This window comes from Prionailurus bengalensis, chromosome D3 (genome assembly GCF_016509475.1).
Source record: "Prionailurus bengalensis isolate Pbe53 chromosome D3, Fcat_Pben_1.1_paternal_pri, whole genome shotgun sequence".
In the NCBI taxonomy this organism is placed as follows: domain Eukaryota; kingdom Metazoa; phylum Chordata; class Mammalia; order Carnivora; family Felidae; genus Prionailurus; species Prionailurus bengalensis.
Window position 1 is genome coordinate 76,107,272 of NC_057356.1, and position 26,990 is coordinate 76,134,261.

The 26,990-nt window shown below is 45.9% G+C and overlaps 1 protein-coding gene across 1 annotated transcript in view; it reads left to right on the top strand.

Moving 5' to 3' along the window:
• ONECUT2 (one cut homeobox 2) overlaps positions 1–25,294 on the top strand; it is a 46,955-nt gene extending 21,661 nt beyond the window's left edge. Inside the window, exon 2 of the mRNA XM_043558957.1 lies at positions 22,778–25,294. Coding sequence (XP_043414892.1) covers positions 22,778–23,064 — 287 coding nt within the window. The 3' untranslated portion in view covers positions 23,065–25,294. The remainder of the gene's footprint in view (positions 1–22,777) is intronic.
• The last annotated feature ends 1,696 nt before the right edge of the window (positions 25,295–26,990 follow it).

Consider the following 26,990-nt stretch of genomic DNA (forward strand, 5'->3'; position numbering starts at 1 on the left):
AGCACAAAGTCTAGATTTGCTAGAATTTTACACGTAAAAACTGCAGCTCAGCCAACGAGGCTCAGCTTGTCTTTGTCCTCATCGTGATCACAGGTTTGGGGGTCACATCAGAAAGTCATTTTCTCAGACATCCCGGTGGTAAAAGGCTAAGAGTGCTGAGAATGGGTTTCCCTGTTAGCATCTTTTCTGGTTTCAGTATGTCTGGATCCTGCCTCTTTATCATGTTCCTCAAATCTACTCTTTGGGCATTACCATGGGTGCTCCTGTAACTCCCTGTATGACTTTTGTTGTGGTTCACACCATCATCTTTACTCCCAAAGCCAGGAGCCTTAACAAGAAAAAAAAAAAAAAAAAGAAAGAAAAGGAAAGAAAACCCATAGACACCTTGCTGTTGCTTTTTCTGAAGTAGCAACTTTTTTTGCTAATGAAAGATTTTGAAGCCATGGGCCTCTGAATTCTCAACACACGAGTCTATTTAAACAGTCTCCAGAATCCTTTCCTGACCCCAAATTACTCCCACACATTAATTGTCCTAGTGGTTTCATGGCCACATTATTTCATATTCATTAGTGTTTTCATGAAAAATTATAACGCTAATTACAGCAGCTTCCAGTTAATTCACTTGGTGATTCATTTTCTCTCCCTCTTGGTGTTCTGCGTGTGGTCATCTTGGAGAAAGCATCCAAGGGGTAATTGCAGCTCTATTCCCTGAGTGATCGCCTAATGCCATTAGTTCTGATCCACAGACGCATCTTGGGCAGCTCTGATGGGGTCTAGTTACAGCTGCACCCTGGGCCTGCCCTTCGATGCAGGGAGGGAGGGAAGGCTGCAGGGAGGACAGGTCTTCTGAAGGGGAGGGACGGGTTTAAGGAGGATGAAGTGGGAGCAGAGCTTCTTGGTGGGAGTGAGCGTCACTGTGACCTCTTCTGGAACCGGGGGTAAGGACAGGATAGCGCCAAGAGAAATCGGCCCTGAGAAGGTGTGTTTGGAAGAGACTAAGGCAAGCAAATTCTCTTCAGTTCTTGCAGATGTGTGGACAGGCCCCAGCTACACTCTGGAAGCCTGCTTCCCGCTCAGAGTTCTGATGCCAGTTCTCCTCATTAAAAGTTTATTTGACCTCACCGCCATTAGGATGGCAGCTAGCAAAAAAAACCAGAAAAGACCAAGTGTTAGATGCGGAGAAATTGGAAACCTTGTGCGCTGTTGATAGCACTGTAAAATGATGCCGCCTCTATGAAAAGAATGTGGCAGTTCCTTAAAAAATTAAAAATTAAATCGCCGTATGATCCAGCAATACCACTTCTGGGAACATAACCCAAAGAATGGAAAGCAGGGGTCCAGGAGAAGTTTGTGCACCCATGTTCATGACAGCATCATTCATAATAGTCCAAAGGTGGACACAACCAAATGTCCATCGATGGATGAATAGATAAACAAGATGTGGTATGTACATAAAATGGGATATTACTCAGCCTTAAAGAGGAGGGAAGTTCTGACATATGCTACAACATGGATGAACCTTGAGGACATTATACTAAGCGAAATAAGCCAGTCACAAAAAGATACCGTGTGATCTCACTTACGTGAGGTATCTAGAGTAGTCAAATTCATAATACAGTAGGAGAAACGGTGGTTGCCAGGGACCAGGAGAGGAGCAACGAGAACTTGTTGTTTTATAGATACAGAGTTTTCTGTCTTACAAGATGAAAATGTTTTGGCAGTTGGCTGGGCAATAATGTGAATGCATTGGACACTACAGAACTGCACACTTAAAAATGGTTACGATGGCAAATTTTATGTGTATTTCAGCACAGTTTTTTAAATGTTTATTTCTGAGAGAGAGAGACAGAGAGAGCGCAGGGGAGGGGCAGAGAGAGAGGGAGACACAGAATCCAAAGCAGGCTCCAGGCTCTGAGCTGTCAGCACAGAGCCCAATGGTGGGCTTGAACCCATGAGCTGAGAGATCATGACCCGAGCCCAAGCTGGACGCTCAACCAACTGAGCCACCCAGGCGCCCCAACAATAATTTTTTAAAAAGATTAGTTGTCATTTATATTGTAATGCTTGCTTACTATTAAAAATGAGAAAATAGAAAAAGTAGAAGAGTAAAAATGTTCTGCCACTCAAAGACAACCATATTAATACTTCGCTTTTATTAAATTTATTTTCTAGTTATTTAGGTAATGCATTGAAACATTCTTCTTGTGCAGGGAGCCTGGGTGGCTCAGTCGGTTAAGCATCTGACTCTTGGTTTCCACTCAGGAGATGACCTCACAGTTTGTGAGGTGGAACCTGTGTCAGGCTCTACACTGACAGTATGAATCCTGTGATTCTCTCTCCCTCTGTGTCCCTCCCATGCTCATGCTTTCTCTCTCTCTCAAAACAAATAAATAAATATTAAAAATAAATAAAAATAAAACATTCGCCTTATAAAGACTCACAACCTTAATGATCAGGGGGAAGTCTCCTTTGCCCACCTCCTGTAATCCCAGTCTCTTTATCACTTGCCAGCAGTGACGTTCTTACGGCTTCGATGATGTCTGCCAACCCAAGTGCTTCCGATGCATTCATTTACCTATACATGTACTCACGGAAGCGTTTATCTCAGAGGCCTGCACATTGTCCTGCCTTAACGCGAGTCCCGTAGCACAGCACGCAGCATTCTGAAGCTCGTTGCTTCCATTCAGTGGCTAAGTCCACCCAGTTTGTCTACATAACTGAGATTCACCCAACCCAGACCTGCTGCAGTGTATCCCATGGCATGGCTGTTTTCGTTTTGTTAGCCATTCCCGTACAGATGGACCGTTGGACTGTTCATCCTGTTTTGTTCTTTGCCGTATTTGCTCGGCGATGTTGAGCGAACAGCCTTGTACGCGCCTCCCTGGGTATGTGAGCGAGTACTCCCTGGGGAAGACACTGAGAAGTTGGTTGCTGGGTTGTGGAGAAGCACATGTTTGAATTTTTATAGATACCAAACTCAGCAATGTGGGGAAGCACCTGTTTCCCCCACACTTGCCAATCGTTAATATAGTATTTGTCGCCTTTTTATTTTTTTGCATAGTTGATGGGGAAAAATGGCATTTTGCGGTTGTCTTATTTTACATTTTCTTGATTTCTAATGAGCTTGAATATATCCATAGACCTACTGGTTATATGTATTTCCTTTTCTGAGAATGTTCTGTTCATGTCCTTTGCCTTTTTTTTTTCTGATTTTTCTTTTCTTTTTCTTTTTTTGTACTTCTTTGATTCCGGATGATGGTAATTCTTTGTTTTATATACTGCAAACATTTTTTTCCCGTGCTTTTTTTTGAAACTTCATGAGGTTTCTTTTAACTTTCATGCAAATTAGTCTTTTTGTGTTTTTATTTTATGTGTTTTGCTTCTTGGATAACTTTTAAACATTCGCCTGTTTATTCTTTGAAGACTTTATGTTTTCTACAACACTTTTAGGTTTACAACATAGTGAGAAGGAAGCTACCGGGATTTCCCGTATACCTCTTGCCCCACACATGCATTGCTTCCCCCCTTATCAACACCACTCACAAGAACGATACATTTTTGTTTATTGACATATCAGAATCACTCAAGTTCATAGTTTACCTGTTGGTAACACTGTTGGTGTTGTACATTCTGCGGGTTTGGACAAATGTATGACATGTATCCATTATTCTCATACAGAGTATTTTCACTGCCCTAAAAATCCTCTCTGCTCTGCCTCTTCATCTCTTCCCCTTTCTACCTCCAGGCAGTCAGTGATCTTTGTATTGTGTCCACAGTCTTGCCTTTTCCAGAATGTCATATAGTTGGAGTTATGCAGTATCTACTCTTTTCAGATTGACTTCTTTCGCTTAGTAATATGCATTTAAGGTCCTCCGTGTCTTTTCACGGCTTGCTAGCCCATTTCTTTTTAGTGCTGAATAATAAATATCCCATTGTCTGAATCTACTATAGCTTATTTATCCATTCACCTGCTGAAGGACATCTTGGTTGCTTGAGTTTTGGCAGTTAGGAATTAAACTGCCCTGAACATCTATGTGCAAGTGTTTGTGTGGACATAGTTGTCATTTCCTTTGGGTAAATACCAAGGAGTGCAACTTCTGGATCAGATGTTAAGAGTATGTTTAGTTTCATGAGAAACTGCCAAATTGTCTTCCAAAGGAACGAAAACTTTGCATTCCTGCTATAGCAACGTCTGAGAGCCACTGTTGCCCCGCATCCTCGCTGGCATGTGAAGTCAGTGTTCTGGACTGACATTAGAATTTCGGTCTTTCTAATGGGTCTGTAATGGTATCAGATTATTGTTTTAATTTGCACATTTCCCTGCTGACATATGGGGCATTTTTGCATATACTTGTTTGCCATTTGCCGTCTGTGTATCTTCTTTGGTGAGGTATCTGTTAACGTCATTGGCCCAGTTTTTAATTGAGATGTTTGTTTTCTTATTGTTGAGGTCCCCCCCCCCACTTATTGTCGAGTTTTAAGAGTTTTTTGTATACTTTGGATAAAAATTCCTTATGACACGTGTCTTTTGCAATCATTTTCTCCGAATTTGTGGCTTGTCTTCTAGTTCTCTTGATATTATCTTTTGCAGAGCAGGAATTTTTTTTAAAAATTGTTTTTAACGTTTATTTATTTTTGCAAGACAGGGACAGAGTGCAGGTAGGGGAGGGGCAGAGAGAGAGGGAGACATAGAATCCAAAGCAGGCTCCAGGCTCCAAGCTGTCAGCACAGAGCCCAATGTGGGGCTCGAACCCATGAACCGTGAGATCATGACCTGAGCTGAAGTCAGATGCTTAACTGACTGAGCCACCCAGGCACCCCGAGCAGGAATTTTTAATTTTCATCAAGTCCAGCTTACCAACTGTTTCTTTCATGGATTGTGTCTTTGGTGTTGTCTCCAAAAAGGCATCACCACACCCAAGATTGTCCAGGTTTTCTCCTTTGTTATCTTTTAGTTTTATAGCTTTGCTTTTTACATCTAGATCTCTGATCCATTTTGCAGAGGCCAGATTCTTTTTTTTTTTTTTTTTGCGTCTGGATGTCCAGATGTTCCAACCTATTTGTTGAACAGACTATCTTAGCTCCATTGTATCACCTGACTATATTTATGGGGGTCATTTGTGGGCTCTCTATTCTGTTCCACTGATCTATTTGCCATTCTTTCACTGGCTGGGCTACTGTCGCTTTATAGTAAGTCTTGAGTGTCAGTCAGTTCTCCAACTTTGTTCTCTTTCATAATGGTCTTGGTATTCTGCCTCCCCATATAAACTTTGTTTGTTTATATCCATAAAATAAGTTGCTGGGATATAGCAACTGGATCTATGTATCAAGCTGGGAAGAATTGACATCTTGACAGTATTGAGTCCTCCTATCCATGAACATGGAATATCTGTCCATTTATTCAGTTCTTTGGGTTTGTTCATCAGAGTTTGTGCTTTTTCTCATGGATCTTATGTGTGTGTGTGTGTGTGTGTGTGTGTGTGTGTGTGTGTGTAACAACACTGTAAACAACTCTGTAAACAAAGTTTTATGTCTTCCTTCTCAATCTGTATACCTTTTACTTCCTTTTCTTGCCTTATTGCATTAGCAAGGACTTCCAGTACAATGTTGAAAGGGAGTGGTGAGGGCCCTCTGGGTGGCTCAGTCAGTTAAGCATCCAACTTTGGTTCAGGTGATGATCTCACAGTTCATGAGTTTGAGCCCCACATTGGGCTCTCTGCTGTCAGTCTGGAGCCCACTTTGATCCTCTATCCCCACCCCTGCCCCCACCCCTCTCTCAAAAATGGATAAACATGAAAAGAGAGAGAGGGGGGTGGGTGAGAGGAACCACTTGTCCTGTTTCTTGCCTTGTACCTGATCTTAGTGGGAAAGCTTCAAGTTTCCTCCCATTGAGTATGTTGTTAGCTTTAATCTGTTCTTTCATTTGTCAAGGATTTCTTTTTATAAGTGATGTGGGTTGGGATTTATTTTTTTTCCTCAAATGGATAACTACTTAATCCACACTAGTTGCTGAACAATTCATCCCTTTCTTAGGATTTGAAATACAGTATTTTATCATGTATTAAACTCACTTATATACTTGGGTCTGCTTCTGAACTCCATTCTGTTCTATTGATCTATTAATTCCCATGTCAACATCACACTATTTAAATTATTTAATGTCTTGAGGTCTGGTGAAGCATGTTTTACCTCTTCATCTTTTGGTTGTGAATTTTCTTAGCCTTTCTTGCACTTTTATTCTTCCATAGGAATTATGGAGTCAGCTTGAATTTATATATCATTTTGACCTTTTTGATTTTATAGGGCATAGAGTTCACTTAGCTAAATTTTTGTTTATATTTTCATTAAGAAAAGTTTTAGCTTTGGTCTTCCTATTTTTTTGCTAACGGTTGTTATTCCTAAGTACTTGTGTCATTGTGAAATTTTTTTCTGTTGCATTTTCTAATAGGGCCTTTCTGGTGTAAAGAAAAGCTATAGCTTTTAAAAATGTCTTATTATAGGGGCGCCTGGGTGGCTCAGTCATTTAAGTATCCAACTCTTTGATTTCAGTTCAGGATATGGTCTTGTGGTTCATGGGATCGAGCCCCATGTCAGGCTCTATGCTGACAACGTGGAGCCTGCTTGGGATTCTCTCTCTCCGTCTCTGTCTCTGCCCCTCCCTCACAAACTCTCTCTCTCAAAATAAACATTTTTAAAAATGAAAATAAAATAAAATGTATTATTATAAAATAAAACATATACACAGGGAGTGCATGAAAAATAAATAGGTTGCTTAATGAATTATTGTAAAGCAAATTGAATACTGCCAGCTCTCCAGAAGTCCTCCATATTCCCTTTCCTTGTCAAAAACCTATCCCTCAATCATAAAATTTAAGTAGTAACCTGCCTTTTATGGTAATTGTCTCTTGGCTTTGTTGTATAGTTCTTAACACTCATGTATGTATCCCTAACTAGTTTTGCCAGGTTTTTAAATTTCATTATCAATAAACTCACTCAGTATGTATATCTTTATGCCTGGCTTCTTTTATTCAACATTCTTTTCACTTTGTTACATGTAGCAGGAGGAGGAGGAGTTCTTTCTTTTTCATAACTGTATAGTATTCCATTAAATTAATATGCCATAATTTATCCATTCTCCTGTTGGTGGGCACTTGGACCATTTCTACTTTTAGAAAAAACAGCTGCTCTGAACTTGTCCAGTCATGTATCCTAATGTACATGGCATATATTTCTGTAGGGTTTTCTTCATTTGGGTTCTCCCAAAAGCAGACTCTGAAACAAGGATTCTAGTACAGGTCATTTATTTGAATGAGGATCCCAAAAAGCACTGGTAGAGGAGTGGAGAAGTAAGACCAAGAAGGGAAGAAACACAGCAAGTGCTGTTGTATCAAGGACGTTCCCACAACAGGCAACCGGGGCTCAATCCTACTGAGTAATTCTCTGCAAAACACGCCTCAGAATCCTTCCACCTGGAAAACAAGGGTGTTGGGGTATTTATCTGGCAGATCTCATCATTCCCTGATTGGGAGAAGCTTGGGGGAGGGGGACATCAATTCCCCAGCCTTTCTGGCATGACCTGTGTAGGGACATAGCAGCGTCTGGCAACCAGAGAAAGCCATCTGACAAAGCGATAAAGTTGCTGGCGGCTGGGGGTTGGGCATGCACGACAATGGTGACAGCCAGCGGAGTGTACTAGCACATGAGAGCTTCTGCAACAAGGCAGTCTATCTAGGAGCAGAATTTCTGGGTCATAGGGCATGCATGTAGTCAGCTTTATCAGATACTGCCAAATAGTTTCCCAAACGATTGTACCAATTGACACTCCCCCAACAGCATAGGAGAGTTCTCCTATCCCGGTCAGCACTTGGTATTGAGAGACTTTGACAATTAAGCCATTTTGGTGGGTGTGTAACATTGTTTTTATTTGTAATTTCTAGATTACTAATAATTGTGTCTTTCTAAATATTGTTTACGTTTATTTTTGAGAAAGAGAGAGACTATGCACGCACTCACAAGTGAGAGGGGGAGGGGCAAAGAGAGAGAGAGTCCCAAGCAGGCTCCATGCTGTCAGCACAGAACCCGATATGGGGCTCAAACCCACGAACCATGAGATCGTGACCTGAGCTGAAATCAAGAGTCAGACGCTTAACCAACCGAGCCACCTAGGCGCCCCTAATGGTGCCTTTTTATATAATTACTGGAAATTTGGATTTCTTCTTCTGTGAGTGCCTGTTCAAGTCTTTGCCTGTTTTTGTATTGGGATGTCTGACTTCTTCTTATGGATTTCTAAGAGATTTTATGTATTCTGGATTCAGACCCTTTGTCTATCATATATGTTGCGAATATCCATGGCTCTCCTTTTATTCTCCCTTTCTCCCTTTTTTCCTTTTACCCTCTTATTGGTGTCTTTTGATATACAGAAATCCTTAATTTCAATATGCTTCTATTTGTAAATCTTTTTTCTTTGAGTCTTAAGAAATCTTTCACGTGATTGTAAAGATACAACCCTATATTACTTTTATAAACTTTACTGGTTTGCCGTTAACATGAAGGTCTATGTCGACCATGCAGAACTTATTTTGTGTGTACGACAGGAAGGTAGAGGTTAAGAATTAAGCCCTGCCCCAATGCCTATCCAGTTACCCCAGCTCCATTATTAGAAAGAACACACTGTCTTCATGTTCTCCAGTGCCACTATCATTAAATGACACTTGTCATTAAATCAAGTGTCATTAGATCTTGTTACTAAATCAAATGTCCATGTGTGTGTGGATCTGTTTGGGGGCTTTCTGTTCTGTTCCACTCATCTAGTTCTATACCCTTATCCCAGTACTACACCATGGTAGTCTTACTAAAGGTCTTGATGGCCGATACAGCGAGTCTTCCTATCTCTTTCTTTTTATGAAGAATAGCTTGACTATTCTTTGATTTTTTTGCACTCTCATAAAGGTTTTAGAACCAGCTTGTCAAATCCCCCCAAAATCGGAAAGGCAAGAAAGAAGAAAAGGAGGGATGGAGAGAAATCTGCTGGGATTTTCATTAGAGATTTGATTGGGTCTATACGTCAACATGGAGAGAATTGAACTCTTATCATACTGAATCTTCCAATCCCTTTATTTAGATATTCTTTAATTTCTCTAACAAAGTGTATAGTTTTCTCTGTCAAAATATTGCATACCTATTTTGAAATTTATTTCTACATGCTTGATGTTTTGATCCTATTATATAAGGGGTGGCCTTTTCCTTTTCTGTTTGTTGTGTGATATCGGATTTTTGTCTACTGATAATTCTCATTAATTCTAATAGTTTTATCTGTTTATTATCTTGGATTTTCTATGTGTACACAATCAATATTGATTTTTACATGTTCATCTTGTACCTGAGCACCTTCCTGAATTTTCTTATTGGTTCTAGTAATTTGAGTATTGAGGTTTTGGGGTTTTCTAGGTTGAAAAAATCATATTAACTCATAATTATGAGTGTTCTGTTTCTGCCTGGAGAAGCAGTACAGGGTAGCTGTTGGGTACAAGGAGTTTGGAAGCAGACCACCTGAGTTTGCATCCCAGTCCCATTACTCACTAGGTAACCTTAAGTAATTTGCTCACTCCTCTGTGACCCAGTATCATTATCATTAATCATCAACTCTTGGGCTGATTGTAAAAATTAAGTGAGTTAATACCTAGCAAATAATGTCTATCAAATAATGAGCACTCAGATTATGTAGACTTCTGTCATTTTACCAGTTTCATTCCTTTCTAAATTTTCACTTATTTGTTTTTTTCTTATCTTTATTGCATTGACAACTTTGCCAACATAATATTGAAGAGTAGTGGTGCCTTCATGCCTCTCCTGAAACCGAACACTTTGGAATATTTCCTTCTTTTTCTTGTTGTTGTAGGCATAATTGTTTTCTTTTTCATCTGTTTCACATACATGAAATCATCTTTACTTGGATTTATGAATCTGATGTTTCACTCTGGAAGAGGGAGATACTTTCCCAGAGGATTTTTTTTTTTCCCAGCCGTATACTTCACATAATGATGTGAAACATTAGTAATGGAATTATTTGTTTTTAAACATCACTGAGATCCTGTTGCAAAAGGAGGCACCAACTGTCCTACCTTCTTACAGAGTCACTGCCGTAGCCTTTCCAAAGAGGTGATGTTTGTTAACGTATCCTCCTTTGGATACTCCTTTGGATGTTCGGGATGGGTTCGGGAGTATTCACAGCCACATGGGGCTGTTGACCAGTTCTTTTCTAGGACAATAGAACATTCTTGACCTTATGTGTTCGGTTATTTTTCTTGTCATAAAGAGTCTATAGATCACGCTTTTCTGAGTCATGATGTAGCCAAGAATGCCTCCCAGTAGGAAAGACCCCCTGAACTGCAGAAATTCTAGCGTTACAGCCATTGTGCCCATTTTGCCCTTTATTTCCTCCAATGCTGTGTATTTTTCTCCTGCAAGTTTCTATCTCATCTCGTCTTACTGTTTTTTATTACACACTGTTACTTAGGGACTTCTGTTTTCTTAATCATTTTCCATTCCTGGTTCATAGAAGCCATCTCCTTGGGCATTGTCTTGAGACATACCACCTGATTCCCTAAAATATTTTTGAAGCTTCTGTAAGATGTCTTCAGAAGAATTTCCTCTGATTCATGCTCAGACGAGAAAACCCCGATCGGGCCTGATGCAGTCGACAAAAAAAGGTGTGTGTTTTCCTTACCACTCATTTCTGGGTGTCGGTGCATTCACCCTCTCGGCCCTGCTCTGAGTTGCCAATCGATGCATCTAACCCAGCTCCTACTATCGAACCAGCTTTCTTTTATTTTTTTAAATTTTTTTTTTCAACGTTTATTTTTTTTGGGACAGAGAGAGACAGAGCATGAACGGGGGAGGGGCAGAGAGAGAGGGAGACACAGAATCGGAAACAGGCTCCAGGCTCTGAGCCATCAGCCCAGAGCCTGACGCGGGGCTCGAACTCCCGGACCGCGAGATCGTGACCTGGCTGAAGTCAGACGCTTAACCGACTGCGCCACCCAGGCGCCCCTACCAGCTTTCTTTTAGTTTGGCCCTGCTGGACCGGCAAAGACTCGTGGCCCGCACGCACCCCCGGGCTGCATGCGGACAAGCTGGTCAAAGGGGGTAGACGCATCAGTCCCCACACACTGCACACCGAAGCCTCGCCTTGCCCCACGTTCACCTAGAGCACTTTTTGGAAACTGAGCCTTCCACGCTGTGGTCTACCACTGCTGGTGTTCCTCTTCCACCCCCCAGCCCTCAATTTTTTTTTTCCTCATTATTTTCCGAGAGTTGCAGTTCTGCATTAGTAAGTAGGTAGGTGTGGCAAGCACGCTGGCCGTCTCAACAGAGACCTACCAAGACAAGGGACGGTTGCTTACAGCCGTCTTGCCGTCCTCTTGCTGAGCAGCCGGAGGACTCGGGTGCTATTTTTTCAATTCGGATACTATCTTTCAACCTAGTTCCATCGGCCTTGTGTTTGAGGGGCAAGTGCCTCAGAAATTGCCCTCACACAGGTTGACCGAAGTCCTAGCTTTCAGTTTGGTGAGTTTTATCTTCTAGGTTTTTGAGATGATTTTAAGTGGGAAGTTAGCTGGCTCTCTTCACCATTTTAAGCCAGACATTTGCATCCAGAATTAAATACTTGTTTTAGCAATTCACGACTTCCTGGATAGCTTGCAGGACAAGCAGCTATGCCACAGAATGAAAGATCTTTCTTTGGGCGCCTGGGGGGCTCAGTCGTTAGGCATCTGGCTTCGGCTCAGGTCACGGTCTCATGGTTCGTGAGTTCGAGCCTCACTTTGGGTGAGCTCGCCCCCTGCTTCGCGTGAGCTTGAGCCCCGCTTTGGGTGAGCCCTGCTTCTCTCTCTCTCCCTCCCTCTCCCTCTCTCTGCCCCTCACTCACTTATGCCCTGTCTCAAAAAAAAAAAAAAAAAAAAAAAAAAAAGTCTTTGCCAGACTTCAGTATAGGCAGAATTAAGAACCGGAAATTGTCATTTCAAAGGCTGAATGCCCCCAAAAGGCTTATTCTAGTAGGAAGATAGGAAGTAAAAGCCCCCTGGACTAGGAGTGAGGGCATCTGGGTTCTCAGGGCTCCGTAACGGACTAGCTGTGACCAGTCGTGGGCTACTCGTGGCACCTCTAAACGCCTCAGACTCCTATACCCAAAATGAAGGATTGGACCAAATGGTCTCTAATGTCCTGCCATTCTGAGACTCGGGGATTTTACCAGCTGTCCTGGAACATCTGCTGTTTAGCAACCTGTCCCTCCTGCGGTCAGAGCTTCTGCTGAAAGGGAAGCAGAGACTGAAGGCACATCCGCACTGGGTGTGCAAAGCTCCAGCCATGGGCAGAACCTGCTGGGGGTTGTGGCGGGGCGGGGGGGTGGGGGGCAGCAGGAGGAGCGCTGGACAGCATGTGGTGCTGAGGTCTGTGCCCTCTTTTGGAAGATTCGCCCTCTGGGGCCACCTGGGCCTTTTTCTGGCTCTGCCTCTACTTAAAGTTGTCAGGCATCCAAGGGTCCTCATTTCCCAAGTCCCCTTCAGTGACTTTGCATTGGCGGTAAAAATAAAGACGGGAAATAAAATTTGTTTTCTGCAGAGAATGTCTGTGAGGCACAGGAACCGAGAATAGTGGCTGGCTGGCTGCCTTTTATTTGACAGTAAATGGACATCCGGGAGTTGCTGTAAGGTTTCTCAGGACCAGCCTGCTTGGAATCCCCTCCCCTCCCCCAACACCCCAGCAAAAGCAGGGGCAGGACACAGGAGGAGCAGAGATTTATCAGCCATCAGACGGGAAGAGGGTACTGCAGGGTTACCTGGATGGCCCGGAGTTTGCCCCATGTCGGAAGGGAAGGCTGAGGTGTGGCTCAGGCGCTCAAGGGAGACACCAAGCCTCCTGGGGCTGCTGGCACCTCTGCACTTTGGACATGACCCCCTTCCAGCGTCTCCAGAATGAGGGGTATATGCGTGTGCATGGCCCGTGCTTTCTCGATCCTTGTCCCTCCTCTCTCTCTCTCTCCCTCTCCCCTTTCCCTCCTGCTTCCCCAGCCCCCAGCTCAGTTTTGCTCTAATAAGCCAGGCAGCAGCTCTGTCACTGTGTAAGCTCTTCACCCCGGAGTGCCTGGCTGTCTGGGATGACTTGACAAATGGTTTCGAGGTCTCTCTCGCCAGGGCTTTGTCTGCACTCACAGAAGGGAATGAAGGAAAGATGAAACCCAACAACCAAGATTGCCTCCAAGTCCATCTATGCGCCCTCCCTGTCTCTGCTCTTGGCCTCTCCCATGGATGTGGATCTGGATGTCACTGGCCCCACTGCCAGAGTGCATTGGCCTCTGTTCGGTGAGGGAAGCCAGCTCCCAACCTGGAGACAAAGCCATTAAGTTTCCCGTCTTATTCAGGCCAGAGACATTTGCAGAAACCAGAGTGAAGTGAGGATTTGGCTCTCAGGGGCCAAGTTCACTACACTGGCTCCCTAGTAATCTGGCCTTTGATAATAAGGTCAGGAATCAGAGAGAAGCAGGGAAAATTGCCAAGCGTTTAATTGCAAACTATTTATAGCTTCCAAATTTTATTTATTTTTATTTTTTAATGTTTATTTTTGAGAGACAGAGAGAGACAGACAGAGAGAGAGAGAGAGAGAGAGAGAGAGAGAGAGAGCAAGTGGGGGAGGGGCAGAGAGAGAGGGAGACACAGAATCCGAAGCAGGCTCGGGGCTCTGAGCTGTCAGCACAAAGCCTGACGTGGGGCTCGAATTCACAGACTGCGAGATCATGACCTGAGCCAAAGTCGGATGCTTAACCGAGCCACCCAGGTGCCCCTACAGCTTCCAAGTCTCAGACAGCACAAGGCAATTCAATAATGATTTGAAAAGATCGAGTCCCTTGCAGCACCTCCCCCTTCATCAAGCCCTCCCACATCCCAGGTGGGTGATCAGTGCCCCTGTCAGGCCTGGCCCTCAGGGGCCAGCGCTTAGAGCTGGAGCCCTACGTCTTGTGTCAGACCCCCCAGCACCATGTTCCTGTAGCAGTGTGCCAGCACATAATTCCTGTGCTGCCCGAGGAGCCTGCACTGGCTAAGACTTATCAGCATTGATGGCTTCCTAGCATTAAATATGTACCATCAGAGTATGCAACTCCTCTATTCTCGCTTCCCTATTTGAATGCAGGGGATCTTGTCTTTGTTTTAAAAGCTCGTGAATATGCAGATTCGTTCCTGAGGAAGGGCAGCCTCCCAGGACACCATCCCCTCTTCCATGGGCTTGCTTTTGTGTCACCCGCCAAAGGGCCGCCTCTTCAGAGCAGGAAACAGAGGGACTTTATTTCGCTTCTCCTTACTTCAACACCCCACAGGTTCCTCTGACTGACCTACCTATTTCACTTAACATAGTAGTACTCTCTAGCACCATCTAGATCTTGGCAAATGGCAAGTTTTCATTCTTTTTTATGACTAATATTTCATTGTATATATCTGTATGCACACACGCACATATCTTCTTTATCCATTCATCAGCCAGTGGACAGTTGGGCTCTTTCCATAATTTGGCCATTGTACATAATTCTGCTATAAACATCAGGGTGCATTTATCCCTTTGATTTGGTATTTTTGTGGTCTTTGGGCAAATACCTCACAGTGTAGGGTAGTTCTGTTTTTAACTTCTTGAAGAACCTACTGTTCTCCAGAGTGGCTGTACCAGTTTGCACTCCCACAAACAGTGCCAAGAGGGTTCCCCTTTCTCCGTATCTCGCCAACCTTGTTGTTTCTTGTGTTGTTGATTTCAGCCATTCTGCCAGGTGTGAGGTGGTATCTCATCGCAGTTGGCACGAGATTTGCATTTCCCTGACAATCAGTGATGTTGAGCATCTTTTTGTGTGTCTGATTTCACTTGTATGTGGAATTTAAGAAAAACAAATGAGCAAAGGGACAAGGCGGGGGGCAAACCAAGAAACAGACTCTTAACTAGAGAACTGATGGTCACCAGAGGGCAGGTGGGAGGGAGATGAGTTAAATAAGTGATGGGGATCAAGGAGTGCACTTGTGATGAGCACAGGTGCAGTATGGAAGTGGTGAATCACTATATTGTACCCCTGAAACTAATATTACACGGTACGTTAACTAGAATTCAAATAAAACTTTAAAAACAACCCTCGGTTTCTCAGAACTAGGCTGGAGCTATAAATACGAACTTTTGTAATTGGTTTTTCCAACACAACCCAGTTGATCTTTCCGGCACAGTGCTCTAGCCCTGGTGTGTGTGCCCTCCGTGCCGGAGAGGGGCCACACTCCCACTTTGCACGAGCCCTTGGAAGAGGGCAGCTTTGGGCTCTCCAACTGAAAGATGCAGCACTTCTCCTTAGCATATTTTCCAAACCGGTATACTTGGAGGTGAAGTGACCGCTGACAAATGCACACACCCACCACCCCCCCATGACTTCCTCCCCACCCCCACCCCACCCTGTGCCTTGGCAAGATCACACTGAACTATTGAGGGAAAGTATTTACTGAATGCAAGGAGAATATGGCGTTTCTGCATTATTTATTAGGGGCTAACAATACCCATCATATGTAGAATGTATTTGGACATAAATTAGTGATGTTAGGAAGCACCAGTGGTCCCAAACCTATTAGGATCTCTGACACATATATGAAAACACATCACAGTCTTACCTTTTCTACAAGGCTGGGAATTGGCTGTGAGACAACCTCACAATGAAAACAAATTTCTTTAACCTTTTATTTGCCATTAGCCCCCTGAGCACTTCATCTACCATTGAGTAAATCTTGGAAAACCATCTCAAATTATGAATTCCTAACCTTACCTTCTAACATACCTTTTCTCTTCTTTCTCTATGAAAGTAGAAAGAATATTTACATTTGTTAAGCACCTACTATGTGCCACGTGTCACAGCTAGCATCTTGGTGTCTGGAGAGATGGGCATTGGTATCCCCATTTTATAGATTAGGTTACTGAGACTCAAGGTCATGCAGCTGATAACCAGGTCTGTTTCAAGCTGACTTTTCTTCTTATCCTACAGTTGACTTTCCCTGGGCAGGAAGGCAAAGGTTTGTCTTGGCTTCTATATCTGTCACCACAGTAATGCTATGTAGCACAGAACCACAAAGCCAGTGGCATAAAGCCATAAACATTTATTTTTGCTCGGGAGTCTGTGGGTCCACTGAACAATTCTGCTGCTCCAAGCCACGCTTGGGTGGTCTCAGCTGGGCTCACTCATGCACCTGCAGTCAGCTGCTGGGGCCACCAGGGTCGGTTGACCCAGGCTTGCCTGGGCCGTCACATGACAGCCAGGCAGAATTCCAAGAACGTGAACAAAGCACATGGCTTCTTGAGGCCTGGGCTCAGAACCGCCACATTCGTTTGGCTGAAGCAAATCGTCCGGCCAGCCCAGATTCCCAGGAAAGGCAGGCAAACACCATCTCGTGCTGGGAGGAGCTACAGAGTCACGTTGCAAGTGGGTATAGATATTGGGAAGGGAAGAATTGGGGCCAATTTTGCAATTAGTCTGCCTCAGTTCCCACTGTGGGGCTGCTCTGCCCCCTTGGGGGCACCTGCTTCCCGTAAGCCTCCACTCCCCTTGTAAAGCCTGCTCTAGGAGCCTCTCCTCACTCACACTAAGGGGCAGGATGACAGTGCTGTGGAGAATTTAAAATGACTCCCTTCCCAAGAGGAAGGAGGGCAGTCAGTCTGGCAGGGGTTAAGTCTTCAACTCATCTGATTAAGCTAAAGCAGGCACCCTGGCATCGGCCAGCATGCAGAGGGGATTCTGGGGGAGTGGGGACAGAACTTCCAGAGCTCTTGGAAACCACAGAGCTAGATCCTTCTCCACCTACGCCTGAGATTGTTGCTTCTTGCAGATTCCCCTTCGGAACTGGCTCCCCCTTGCCCAGCCCCAAGCATCGCGTTTTGCTGGTGGAGCCAGGATGCCCCTCCTCTCCAGGAACTCAGCAGTTCACCTTCCCACCGGCCTCTGCAAGGACCTCTCTGGCCCACGTGCTTGTGGTTTCCAGGAAGGTTGGAAGGACAAATCCATTTCCGCAGGGCTCCAGGGCCAGCCGGGCCCACATAGGAAGTGATGTTGGATGGTGGGCAGGTGCTCAGTGGACGGAGGAGGGGAAAGTAAGTGCTGGAGCAGAGGTGGCAGGCACAGCTGGGTTCCAGGAGGACGGGGACGGGCCAGGCCAGGAAGCTCATGAGAAAGAAACGACACTTTGAGAGGAAACTGGAGAGGCAGGAGTTTAAAAATCCTTATCTCTGAAAGAGCAGAGATAAGAGGAAGAAGCCATGCACAACCTGGAGACCAAATCAGACCACACTTGCCCTGCTAACTCACACTCAATGCCTTCCACCGCAGATAACTCATGAGCGCCCCCTGGGACCCTCGAGAAGTGGTCCCAGAGGCCAAACTCTGAAGCTTCTAGTCTGGGAGGGAAGAGAAGCTCCTGATTCCACTTTTCACTAGGTATGTGGTGTAAATAGCCCCCAAAGAGGCACCTGCCCAATTGGAACTTGCCAGGCAGAACAGATTGTGTATATTAACACAATTGTGTATATTAAGCTTGCAAAAGTTCCGTAATTCTTCTGACCACCAGAGGGGAGATGGACAGATGATGTCGCTGAGAAAGACAGCATTTGCCTTTGGTTTGGGAACATAAGTGGCGGAGGGAGAGGCCCGTGAAGGTTAATCCACAGCAAAGGGGGGAAGGCCCTAGGCAGCCATGTCCGGTCCAGTGAGCACCAGGAAAGGGAGGCACAGGGAGGCCCGGGGACCACACAGCCAGGGGATGGCAGGGCTGGGCTTTGTACTTAGGTCAGCACGAACTGCCAAGCCCTCATCCATCTCTGTCTCCTCCCCCGGTCGGCTGCTCCAGAAAAATAAAACTGTGTCTCAAGTGTTGGGAGTGTAACTCATTTCCGTGAGACATTTTCCTTTCCTGTCCATTGAGGCTGGTATACAGAAGCCCGAAGAACCTCCCGGCACAAATTCTGTAGCAAACTGTCAGGCTGAATTCCGCAAAGAAGAGTGTTCCAGCCCAACAGAAGGGGTTGCTTAATAGGGGCCTGAATTCACAGGCCAACACCCCCACACCAGGGTGAGAAGTTTCAGCTCCAGAGCAGGGGTGGCCAAAGAGTCCGATCCGGAATTGGGTTCCTCTTCCTTCACAGCTTCCCCAGGGACCAGGCGGGCTGGGAAGGGGTCTCTGGGCCTACGTTGTAGCTCCAATGCTTAGTTATGTCACCCTAAGCAAGTCCCCGAACCTTCACCAACTGTTAGATGAGAAGCCGCACCCCCACCCCACGTTCCTCTCAAAGATGTTGTGGAAAGGAAGTTCTGATGGGGGTTCAGCTTTTAGCTCCAGCTCCCCACGTGGACGTCGACAGCCCCGGGCCAGACAACAGCCCTCACGTTCCGCAGCTCAGCGATGAAGCGCCACCTGTGGCGGAAGATGTGCAGGTGCCATGAACAGCTGCCACCGCGGCACCTGTGGGACCCGGTGTCACGATGAAGTGTGGTTCCAGGACGACTGTGGCCTGTGTCTGCCTCACAGAACCGAGTTCCTCCCCCGCCCCCCGACTCTCCACGCGTAAGCGCACACGCGCACACACACACATGCACACGCAGCTGAGGTCACTCACCTGGGACACCGGGCCCTGCCAGGAAAGAATGAAAGGGAAAACAAGCAGGCGGCAAGTGTCAGGCAGGTGGGAGCCTTGGGCCTGCCCCTACTTTGCTTCTCCCTAACACTCGGTCTTCCCTCCCCCACAGAGGCCCTGGCTTCCCACAACCCTTTATCTCTCAGCATGCAGATACCAAGAGACCTTTGTCACAGGAAGGAAAATCAGCGGTGGGTGCAAACCAACTTTTCTGTCGGGAGAAACTGCGTGGTCACTGACCTTTGTGGCACCAGGGCCCCTCCTCCACCAGGAGGAAAAGCAAAGCACAGATGATTCGGGGCTGTTCTTGGCCTTTTTAATCTTTCTTTAAATGTATTTTCAGAGAGAGAGAGCGGGCATGCGCACGCACGCGAGAAAGCAAGCATGTGGGGGAGGAGCAGAGAGAAGGAGAAAGAATCCCAAGCAGGCCCCGTGCTGTCAGCACAGAGCCCAGCACAGGGCTCAAACCCACCAACCATGAGATCATGACCTGAACCGAAATCAAGAGTCACAACACTTGACCAACTGAGCCACCCAGGTGCCCCTTGGCTTCCTTAATCTTCTCTAATCCCTGGTATTGACCCTCACCTGGTCTCACCTCCCTCTGAACACCCTCCTGATGTGAATCACCTCTGGCTTTGTCACCTTGCTGCGTGCCCTGACCACACACGATGGTGCCCGTGTGACCAACCCCTGGCGTGCCCTCCACCCCCGCCTCTGCTTTTCTCCTAGAGGAGGGAGAAGCAGCAGACCCAAGTGGTCTGCAGGAGCCTGGGCTAACCTCAGACCTTCCAGAAATATGAGACTCAACCCGCCCTCACCGCTGATGAACACCTGCTGTTGGGTTTCTGACACATTCCTGGGTCATAGGGAGCTACGTGGCTTGTTCCTAGCTGTTTAGAAACGGGTATTTGACCACAGTGTAATATGTTCACACCAAAGCCATTCACACTCGACTCGTGCCTGTGGGGATAGCTGGCTTCGCACCTCATACCAGCTTCCAGGCATCATTTGGGCTTAGATTTTCAAAACAGGTGTTCTCCCTCTTGTTTTTAGTTCCCTTCAGCTGCAGATCAACTGCTTTCGTAAGAATCGTGGGGTGAATGCTGTCAGTGGTGTTTTTGTTATTTCAGTAACTGTCGGGGGTGGAAAGCAAACCTGCCTCTTGGAACCGTGAAGAAGTAAAAAACTTACGGCACCAAAACAGAAGTGTGGGGTGCCAGCTGCCAGGTGTAAGGACTCTGAGCCGGTTATGTGCCTACTGCCTCGGTATTTGGGGCTTTTGGACTTGCCGTACCTTTGCAGACCGCAGGCTGCATCTTTGCGTTGGTTGGTGTGAACCCGGTGGATTTAGAAAGCTGCTGGAAAGGGACACACAGGATCTGTCGGTTGCTGAACGTTGTGCCTTGAACATCTTTCTCTTAAAGTGGGGGATCTGAAGTGACAGTGTAGTCAAGCATGCTGGCTCCCCGTGTCGCGGAGGGGTCCAAGGAGGTTTATAAAAGCACAGATTCCAGTACCCTGCCCCACACAGTGAAAATCAGAATCTCTGGGGGTGGGGCCCCAGAGACTGGCCTGCAAACAGATCCCCCCCTTACGGGCCAGTGTCATGGATGCTATTTCGGTACAGGAGAAAGACGGAGAGCCGGAAGACAGGATTCTTACCCTGGGTTTGGAGCAGACTTGGAATGGTACCTACCCCAAGCCTATCGCTCACCCCCTCTAGGCCTCAATTTTCTTCATTTTAAAATGAAAATAGAGGCGGTTAAGCGTCTGACTTCGGCTCAGGTCATGATCTCGCAGTCCGTGAGTTCGAGCCCCACATCGGGCTCTGTGCTGACAGCTCAGAGCCTGGAGCCTGTTTCAGATTCTGTGTCTCCCTCTCTCTCTGACCCTCCCCTGTTCATGCTCTCTGTCTCAAAAAATAAATGTTAAAAAAAAAATGAAAATGAAAATAATTCTGCCAGTTTACTTGCCTCAGGATTCCTGAGGGGGGGGTGGTGGGAAGGGAGCCCTTGTACATGCTCTCCTGGGCCTCTGCAGAGGTCAGCGTCACTACATCCACTGGATGAGGAACGTGGGCTCTGATAGGTGAAGCAGTCTTCCGAGGTCCCAAGTCCCTGTAGGTGAAGAAGCCCGGCTTTGAATCCAGGTATGTCTGGTTCCAGACCTTTCCTTCCCATCAAGGTGCTCCTCTGAGATTTTAGAGATGAGGCGTATGCTTAGCAGTCGGCTGAGGCATGTGAACCAACAGCATTTGCCTGGGAGCTCATTAGAAATGCAGGTTCTCAGGCCCCACCCCAGACTGACTGCATCAGAATGTGCATTTTAGCAAGCTCTCCAGTGATTCCTGCGCACCTTAAGGTTGAGAAGCACTGTTGAGGAAGACTTGAGATTGAACAAGAGAGAGTAAGTCTGAAGACCACGGTATGGTAAACAAAAATGCTCACAGGGATGAGCAAGGAGGCCGCCTTTACTGGGAGGCTCCCGTGAGGAGTGAACAGGCGTGGACCATTTCAGCCTTTCTGTCTGAGCTTCTGTTACCAGGGAAGTACGCCTTATCTAAGAAAGTCTGGGTCTCCAGGAGAATGGGTTTTAAGATGGACACAAATTGTTTTTATAGGTGTGTGTATATTTAATTTTCAAAGATAATAGGATTACTTCTATTTTAAAAAAGAAAGACGAAAAAATCAGGAAGAAAGCGTTTAGCGAAGTGTCATCACTTTTCATGCATTTCAGAAGTGACTCCTTTATAGCAGATAGTACCCACCAGGGAGGATGGTCAGTTGTGGGGGGGGGGGGGGGCGGGGAGGGCAGGGGAGGGTGTGCTCAGGGTCCTGAAGATCTTCTCTATGCATGCTGGTCCTCAGGTTAAATCCTAAGACCCATCAGTTTGAAGGAGGGACCCCTGATACGCACACTGTAGCGGCTCCCCAGCACAAGATGCTCCCTGCAGAAGGCAATGCCCTGACCCAGGGCTCAGAAGCGAAACTGGCAAACCTGGGCTTTGAGCAATGTGGGAAAACCTCCATGCAGCCTCCCAAGCTGCTAGCTTTGGGGGAGTGTCAGTCCAGTACTCAGAACTTCTCAACCTGGGCCAGATCTCACGTTTCAATTCCTGATTTGTATTCACTGTGTTGTTTACCCCTTACAAGTCACTTTTCTGAGGCCAAGTCCATCTGTGAAATGCACAAATCCCCCGGAAGTGTCTGGGCACCATGTGTCATTGGCGTGCCGACCACTCATTTACACCCGTGGCTCCAAAAGGAGCCAGTCGGGAAGATTACGCAGACTTGCTCCCTGCCTTCTAGGAAGTTGTATAGGGTAAGGCAGACAGGGTGACATACGTTAATGTCCCCCTAAGTCTGGGCTGCTTGACACCCTCAGCCCTGGTCTTTTTGCATTTGCTTCACTTCAAAGTACCCAAAGTGGAGTGGGCCAAACCAACTTTTCTTGTTTCAGTCTTTCCCTCCTTGTTGTGTTGTTGTTTTGTGTTTCCTTAGTTTTTCAAAAGGCTGCAGGAATGGGGATGGTACTCCCATTCTGTTACTTCTAATTCTGTTACTTCTAATTCTGTTACTTCTAACAATTTTTTGAATCACGTGAGCAGAAGCTTTGAGGTTGAGAAATTACGCACTTTCAAGTTTTGATTCCAGAAAGTCATGTCAGCTCAGCTGTAAACACTTCTAGAAGCTGAATCTGAAAGAGGAACTGCCTGCCCAGGCTTCCCCTGGGGAGCTGGAGGCATCGCCCCCTTCACGGTGCCTGATTTCCAGAGATCAGGAAGTTTAAGGGTGTGCCGGGAGGCAGGGGGTAAAAAAGAAAGCAACTGCAGTTGGTTTAAAACCACACAGTGCAGAACAGTCCTGGCGTTCTCGCGTTCCTCCCTTCTGCCACTAACTGGTGCCTTCCATCACCCGGAGACGAACCGGGAAGGCTGGTTATTGACAGCTGGGCAATTTGCACAATAAAGTTTAACGGCTTACATCCCCTCGTAGGACTCTGTCAATGTTTTCAACGGATCACCTTCTCAGGTGCTGGTTCTCACGCTCGTACTGACTCGCTCCTTCTTCTCTTTCCCTTCAAGCGTGCAAACGCAAAGAGCAAGAACCAAACAAAGACAGGAACAATTCCCAGAAGAAATCGCGCCTGGTGTTCACCGACCTCCAACGCCGAACGCTCTTCGCCATCTTCAAGGAGAACAAACGCCCGTCCAAAGAGATGCAGATCACCATTTCCCAGCAGCTGGGCCTGGAGCTGACGACCGTCAGTAACTTCTTCATGAACGCCCGGCGCCGCAGCCTGGAGAAGTGGCAGGATGATCTGAGCACAGGGGCCTCCTCGTCCACCTCCAGCACTTGTACCAAAGCGTGATGGAAGGACTCTCGGGCGGGCACAGGTCGCCTCCGGATGAGGACAACCGACACCAAAAGAGAACGCAAAGGAAAAAGACACCGGATTCTTAGCTGGGGCCCTTCACTGGTGATTTGAAAGCACAATTCTCTCGAAAAGAAACTATTCTAGCTGTAATCATAGGCCAGGTGTTCTTTTTTTTGTTTTCTTTTGTAATGGCGATGGAGTCCAAGTGCAAGCTGAAAATTCATCTCTTTGAACCGGACATTGTCCTCCGAGCATGCTAAGCGTCCCAGAAACCCAAATGGGGCCTTCCTGGAGCGAGTTAGTTTCAGTGTGGTGTCAGCCAAGCTCAGGATCACTTCCAGTGTCAACGATCTCACTTTGGGGCCCGTTTCAGTCAGGGTTCCCCCGTGTCACAGTGGGAATTCGGCCTGCGGAAGGATTCTGAGATTGGGCTCCCAAGACGCTACTATGAGAGATACTTCTGGCAACAAGAATGACCTCATTTGCTTTCTGGGTGCTTGGCCTCATCATACCACAGTACACCAAAGTTCACAGCCATAACATAGAAAAAAAAAAGGCAAAAAAAACCCCAAAACATCAGAATGATAATTACTGAGCACAACTTTTAAATATGGAAATTAAAAAAAAAAAAATCCAAGGACCTGTTTTTCCAACTCAGGCATCGTTCCATTGAATGGTTTAGAGAGCTTTAAGTTGATCCAGTTTACAATTTTCTTTTCCTTACCTCCTGGAAATCTCACGTGGTCTTGGATCCATCAAAAAAAAAAAAAATCAGTTCTCTCGAGCTCAACGTATCAAGCACAACGTAGATAAACAGAGAAGTAAGGAAGGTTCTGGATTCACCACATCTGGATTTTCAAGACGCTGATTGTGAAGTCATGAGGGAACCGTTGGGAATATGGCTTCAAGCACATTTTGCAGTTTGCTACAAATTCTGTTTGTACATAATGCAGACACGCACACTCAGGAGGCCAATTTAACTGTTACGGTACATGGAGCAAATGCAGCATTTTAAAAGATCTAGATTTTTTTAGATCATTAATGTTCCTTCTCAGTTATCAGTCACCTGGTTCCTCCTACTGTGCATTGTAACCACCACGTAATTCATTCTCACTCTTTCAGACTTCAGTTATTTCCACATCCATCCCATTGGTAGGGACGTTTTTCAGTGTTTTCTAGCAGGAAAAAAAAAAAAAAGAAGTAATTCAAACCACCGTACGTGTTACTCATGAGGGTCATCTAGTCCCAAATCTCTTCCATTGTCGAATCATCCTCGCAAAACAGCTGAGTAAATCTGGAGAAAACACAGCACACCAAAGAAGCAGAATACTGCAAACCAAAGACATTTATTACTTGCCATTTTCTAGCCTAAAAATACTGTGATTACTTTTAGAAATCAGAAAACCTCTGCGACTCCGAATGGCATTCAGCTCTTGCATCTGGCTCACCATCGGGCTGAGCGAAGCGGCTAGCCAAGCCACCCAGGGAGCGGCTTTGCCGCGCCAGCTCTGGTTCCCGGCTGTCACCTTCCCACAGCGAGGGGAAGAGCGCCCACAGAACTCTGGGAGATTGCGAAGGTCACGATGTGCATACTTACCAGTGAATGGCCCCAGGGGGGCACCATGGGGGTGTTCAAAGCAAGCCAAACGCTGCAATGATTCTTTACAGACACTTGAGACTGACTTTTTTATGAATTACTTAATCGAAACCAAAGAAACTTTTTCTGCACCTACTTCTGCAACAAACAAGACTGTTCCATTAAAATGAATAAATAAATAAATACGTAAATCAATGAAAATCACCACCACCAAGAAGGAAGCACGCCAGAAAAAAAACAAAAACAAAAACAAAAAAAAGAGCGAGACACACTGTGTTTAAACAGACCTCTTGGGACATTTTTTGGAAGCAGATTGTAAAGAAAGGGTTGAGACAAGAACAGATCTAAGGAAAAGCCTCAGCGGCTGCTGCTTCATTTGACAACTCACGCGGTAATCTTAAAGTTGAAGATTGTCTTTAATTTGTGCCTATGCAGTTTTTCAAAAGAACACGGAACAGAGCAACAGAAACCTCAACAGCTACAATACCAAAGATGAGGATTTCTCACATCTTTTGTTTCAATTCATTATCTCCTCTTGTCTGGCTAAAATACTAATAGCGTCATTGATCTGTGTAAAGGTAATCAATTTTGTTTCCGAGCAACAAAAGGAAAGGGTCATTGATTTGATTTGATTGTTTCCCTTTAATTTTGTTTTATGGCTTTTCTACCCCAACATGGAATCTCTCAAAAGCTTCCATGGACTCCAAGTTTAAGATGTTGGGATACTGAACTATTCTCTCTACTCCTCAGAGTATGGGGAATAATGTCACTTGAATGTTCTTTGCTTATCCCTTAGACTTGGTTCCTTCTATGTTCAGAGTCTCAGCATCAGGGGAGGGAAGGGGAGTGAGGGTCAGGGTTAGGGGTCTTGGTGACACATCCTCTCCTGAACCACAGAACCAAAGAGTTTATAGAGGAATCAGCCTCATGTTCATGTGATTGCTACATCATAATGGCTTCATTTGGGGGTGGGGGGAAACATGTAAAAATAATTGCCAGTTTCTACTTTTCTATTAGCTTTTTAAAAATCAGCTGTAAAGTTGCATTTCTAAAGAAAGATATATATATATAATATATGAATACATATATAGATTCAACTTGACATTTGGTGATAACCCAAAATTATTGCCGTCCAAATCCATGTCTTGTTTTGGTCAAGTGCTTCATTTATTAAGCATTCGGTTCAGAATTTTGCTCATCTCTCATGACATCCCAGAGTCCATCTTCCACTGTGGGTGATTTGGAGTATTCAGATTTCTGTGGAAATTCCCAGGAAAGGTTGAAAGTCCAATTCAAGCATTTCAACATTTAACCTGTTGATCAATGGATTCATGGTGCAAATGAGTTTTACTTGTACTTGGGCTCATCTCTATTCTACGCCTCAACCACGATCAAGGTGGCGAGTGAGGTCTGTCCGTGAGACCCGGTGCGCAAGTGGGGCAGGGCCAGTGGGGCGCTCGTCTTCTGTAACTGCTGGGAAGGCTCAGTGGGCCATTCCCACTGGCTATGGAGATGAGGCCAGCCCAGAAATCTGTTCTCCAGGAGCTACTCTGTCCCGTCAGGGTGTTCCAGATCCCCTCAGTGAGCAGATTCACCAAAGGGAATTCTCACAGGGGAGGTCCAACTCCTGTTGCAATGGGTTGATCAGTTTCCTCAGGGTGGTAATTACCAATTTGTATTTGACAAGCCTGTGTGCAACCACAGCGGGCGCTGGAGTGAGGCAGTGGTGCTGACTGGGGGCTTGTCTTGATCCCGGAGAGAAAATGCAAAGCAGGGTGCAGGGAGAATCCCAGAGTCCTGCCCCTGGGAGCCCCACCGTCCATGGTGCCACCTCCTTGCTCCCGCCATGTGAGTCTCCCTTTGCAGGGGCAGCCGCCACGGAGCCGTGAAGGAACGCGACCCTCCAAGGCTTTTGTACTTCATCCTACCTCGGATGTTCCGGGACTTTCCCCTGTATCCTTTTGTCTCTTGCTCATACCCCATTTCCCCTTTGTCAAATGACCTAGGAAAGAGTGTATTTCAGCAGGGGAATGCTCCGTATGGGTTGAGAAAAATGAATTTCAACTTGGCTATTTCTAAATGAAATCCTTGTGACTTGTGGCCAACGTTCTGGAGACTGGATTGGGGACCAAGCCTGCTCGGTTTGGTTAGTGATCCTTGGCAGGCTAACCTCACTGTTTGGGTTCTGGCATCCTCTGAAGAGGTCAAGACCAAAAGAGGCTGCCTCTGAGGCCTGAGATTTCCATACTGGTAAAATCTGGTGTAGCCACATACACCCCCTCAGTGTTCCTGGTGACCTGAGGAAGATGTCATCATGTAAAAA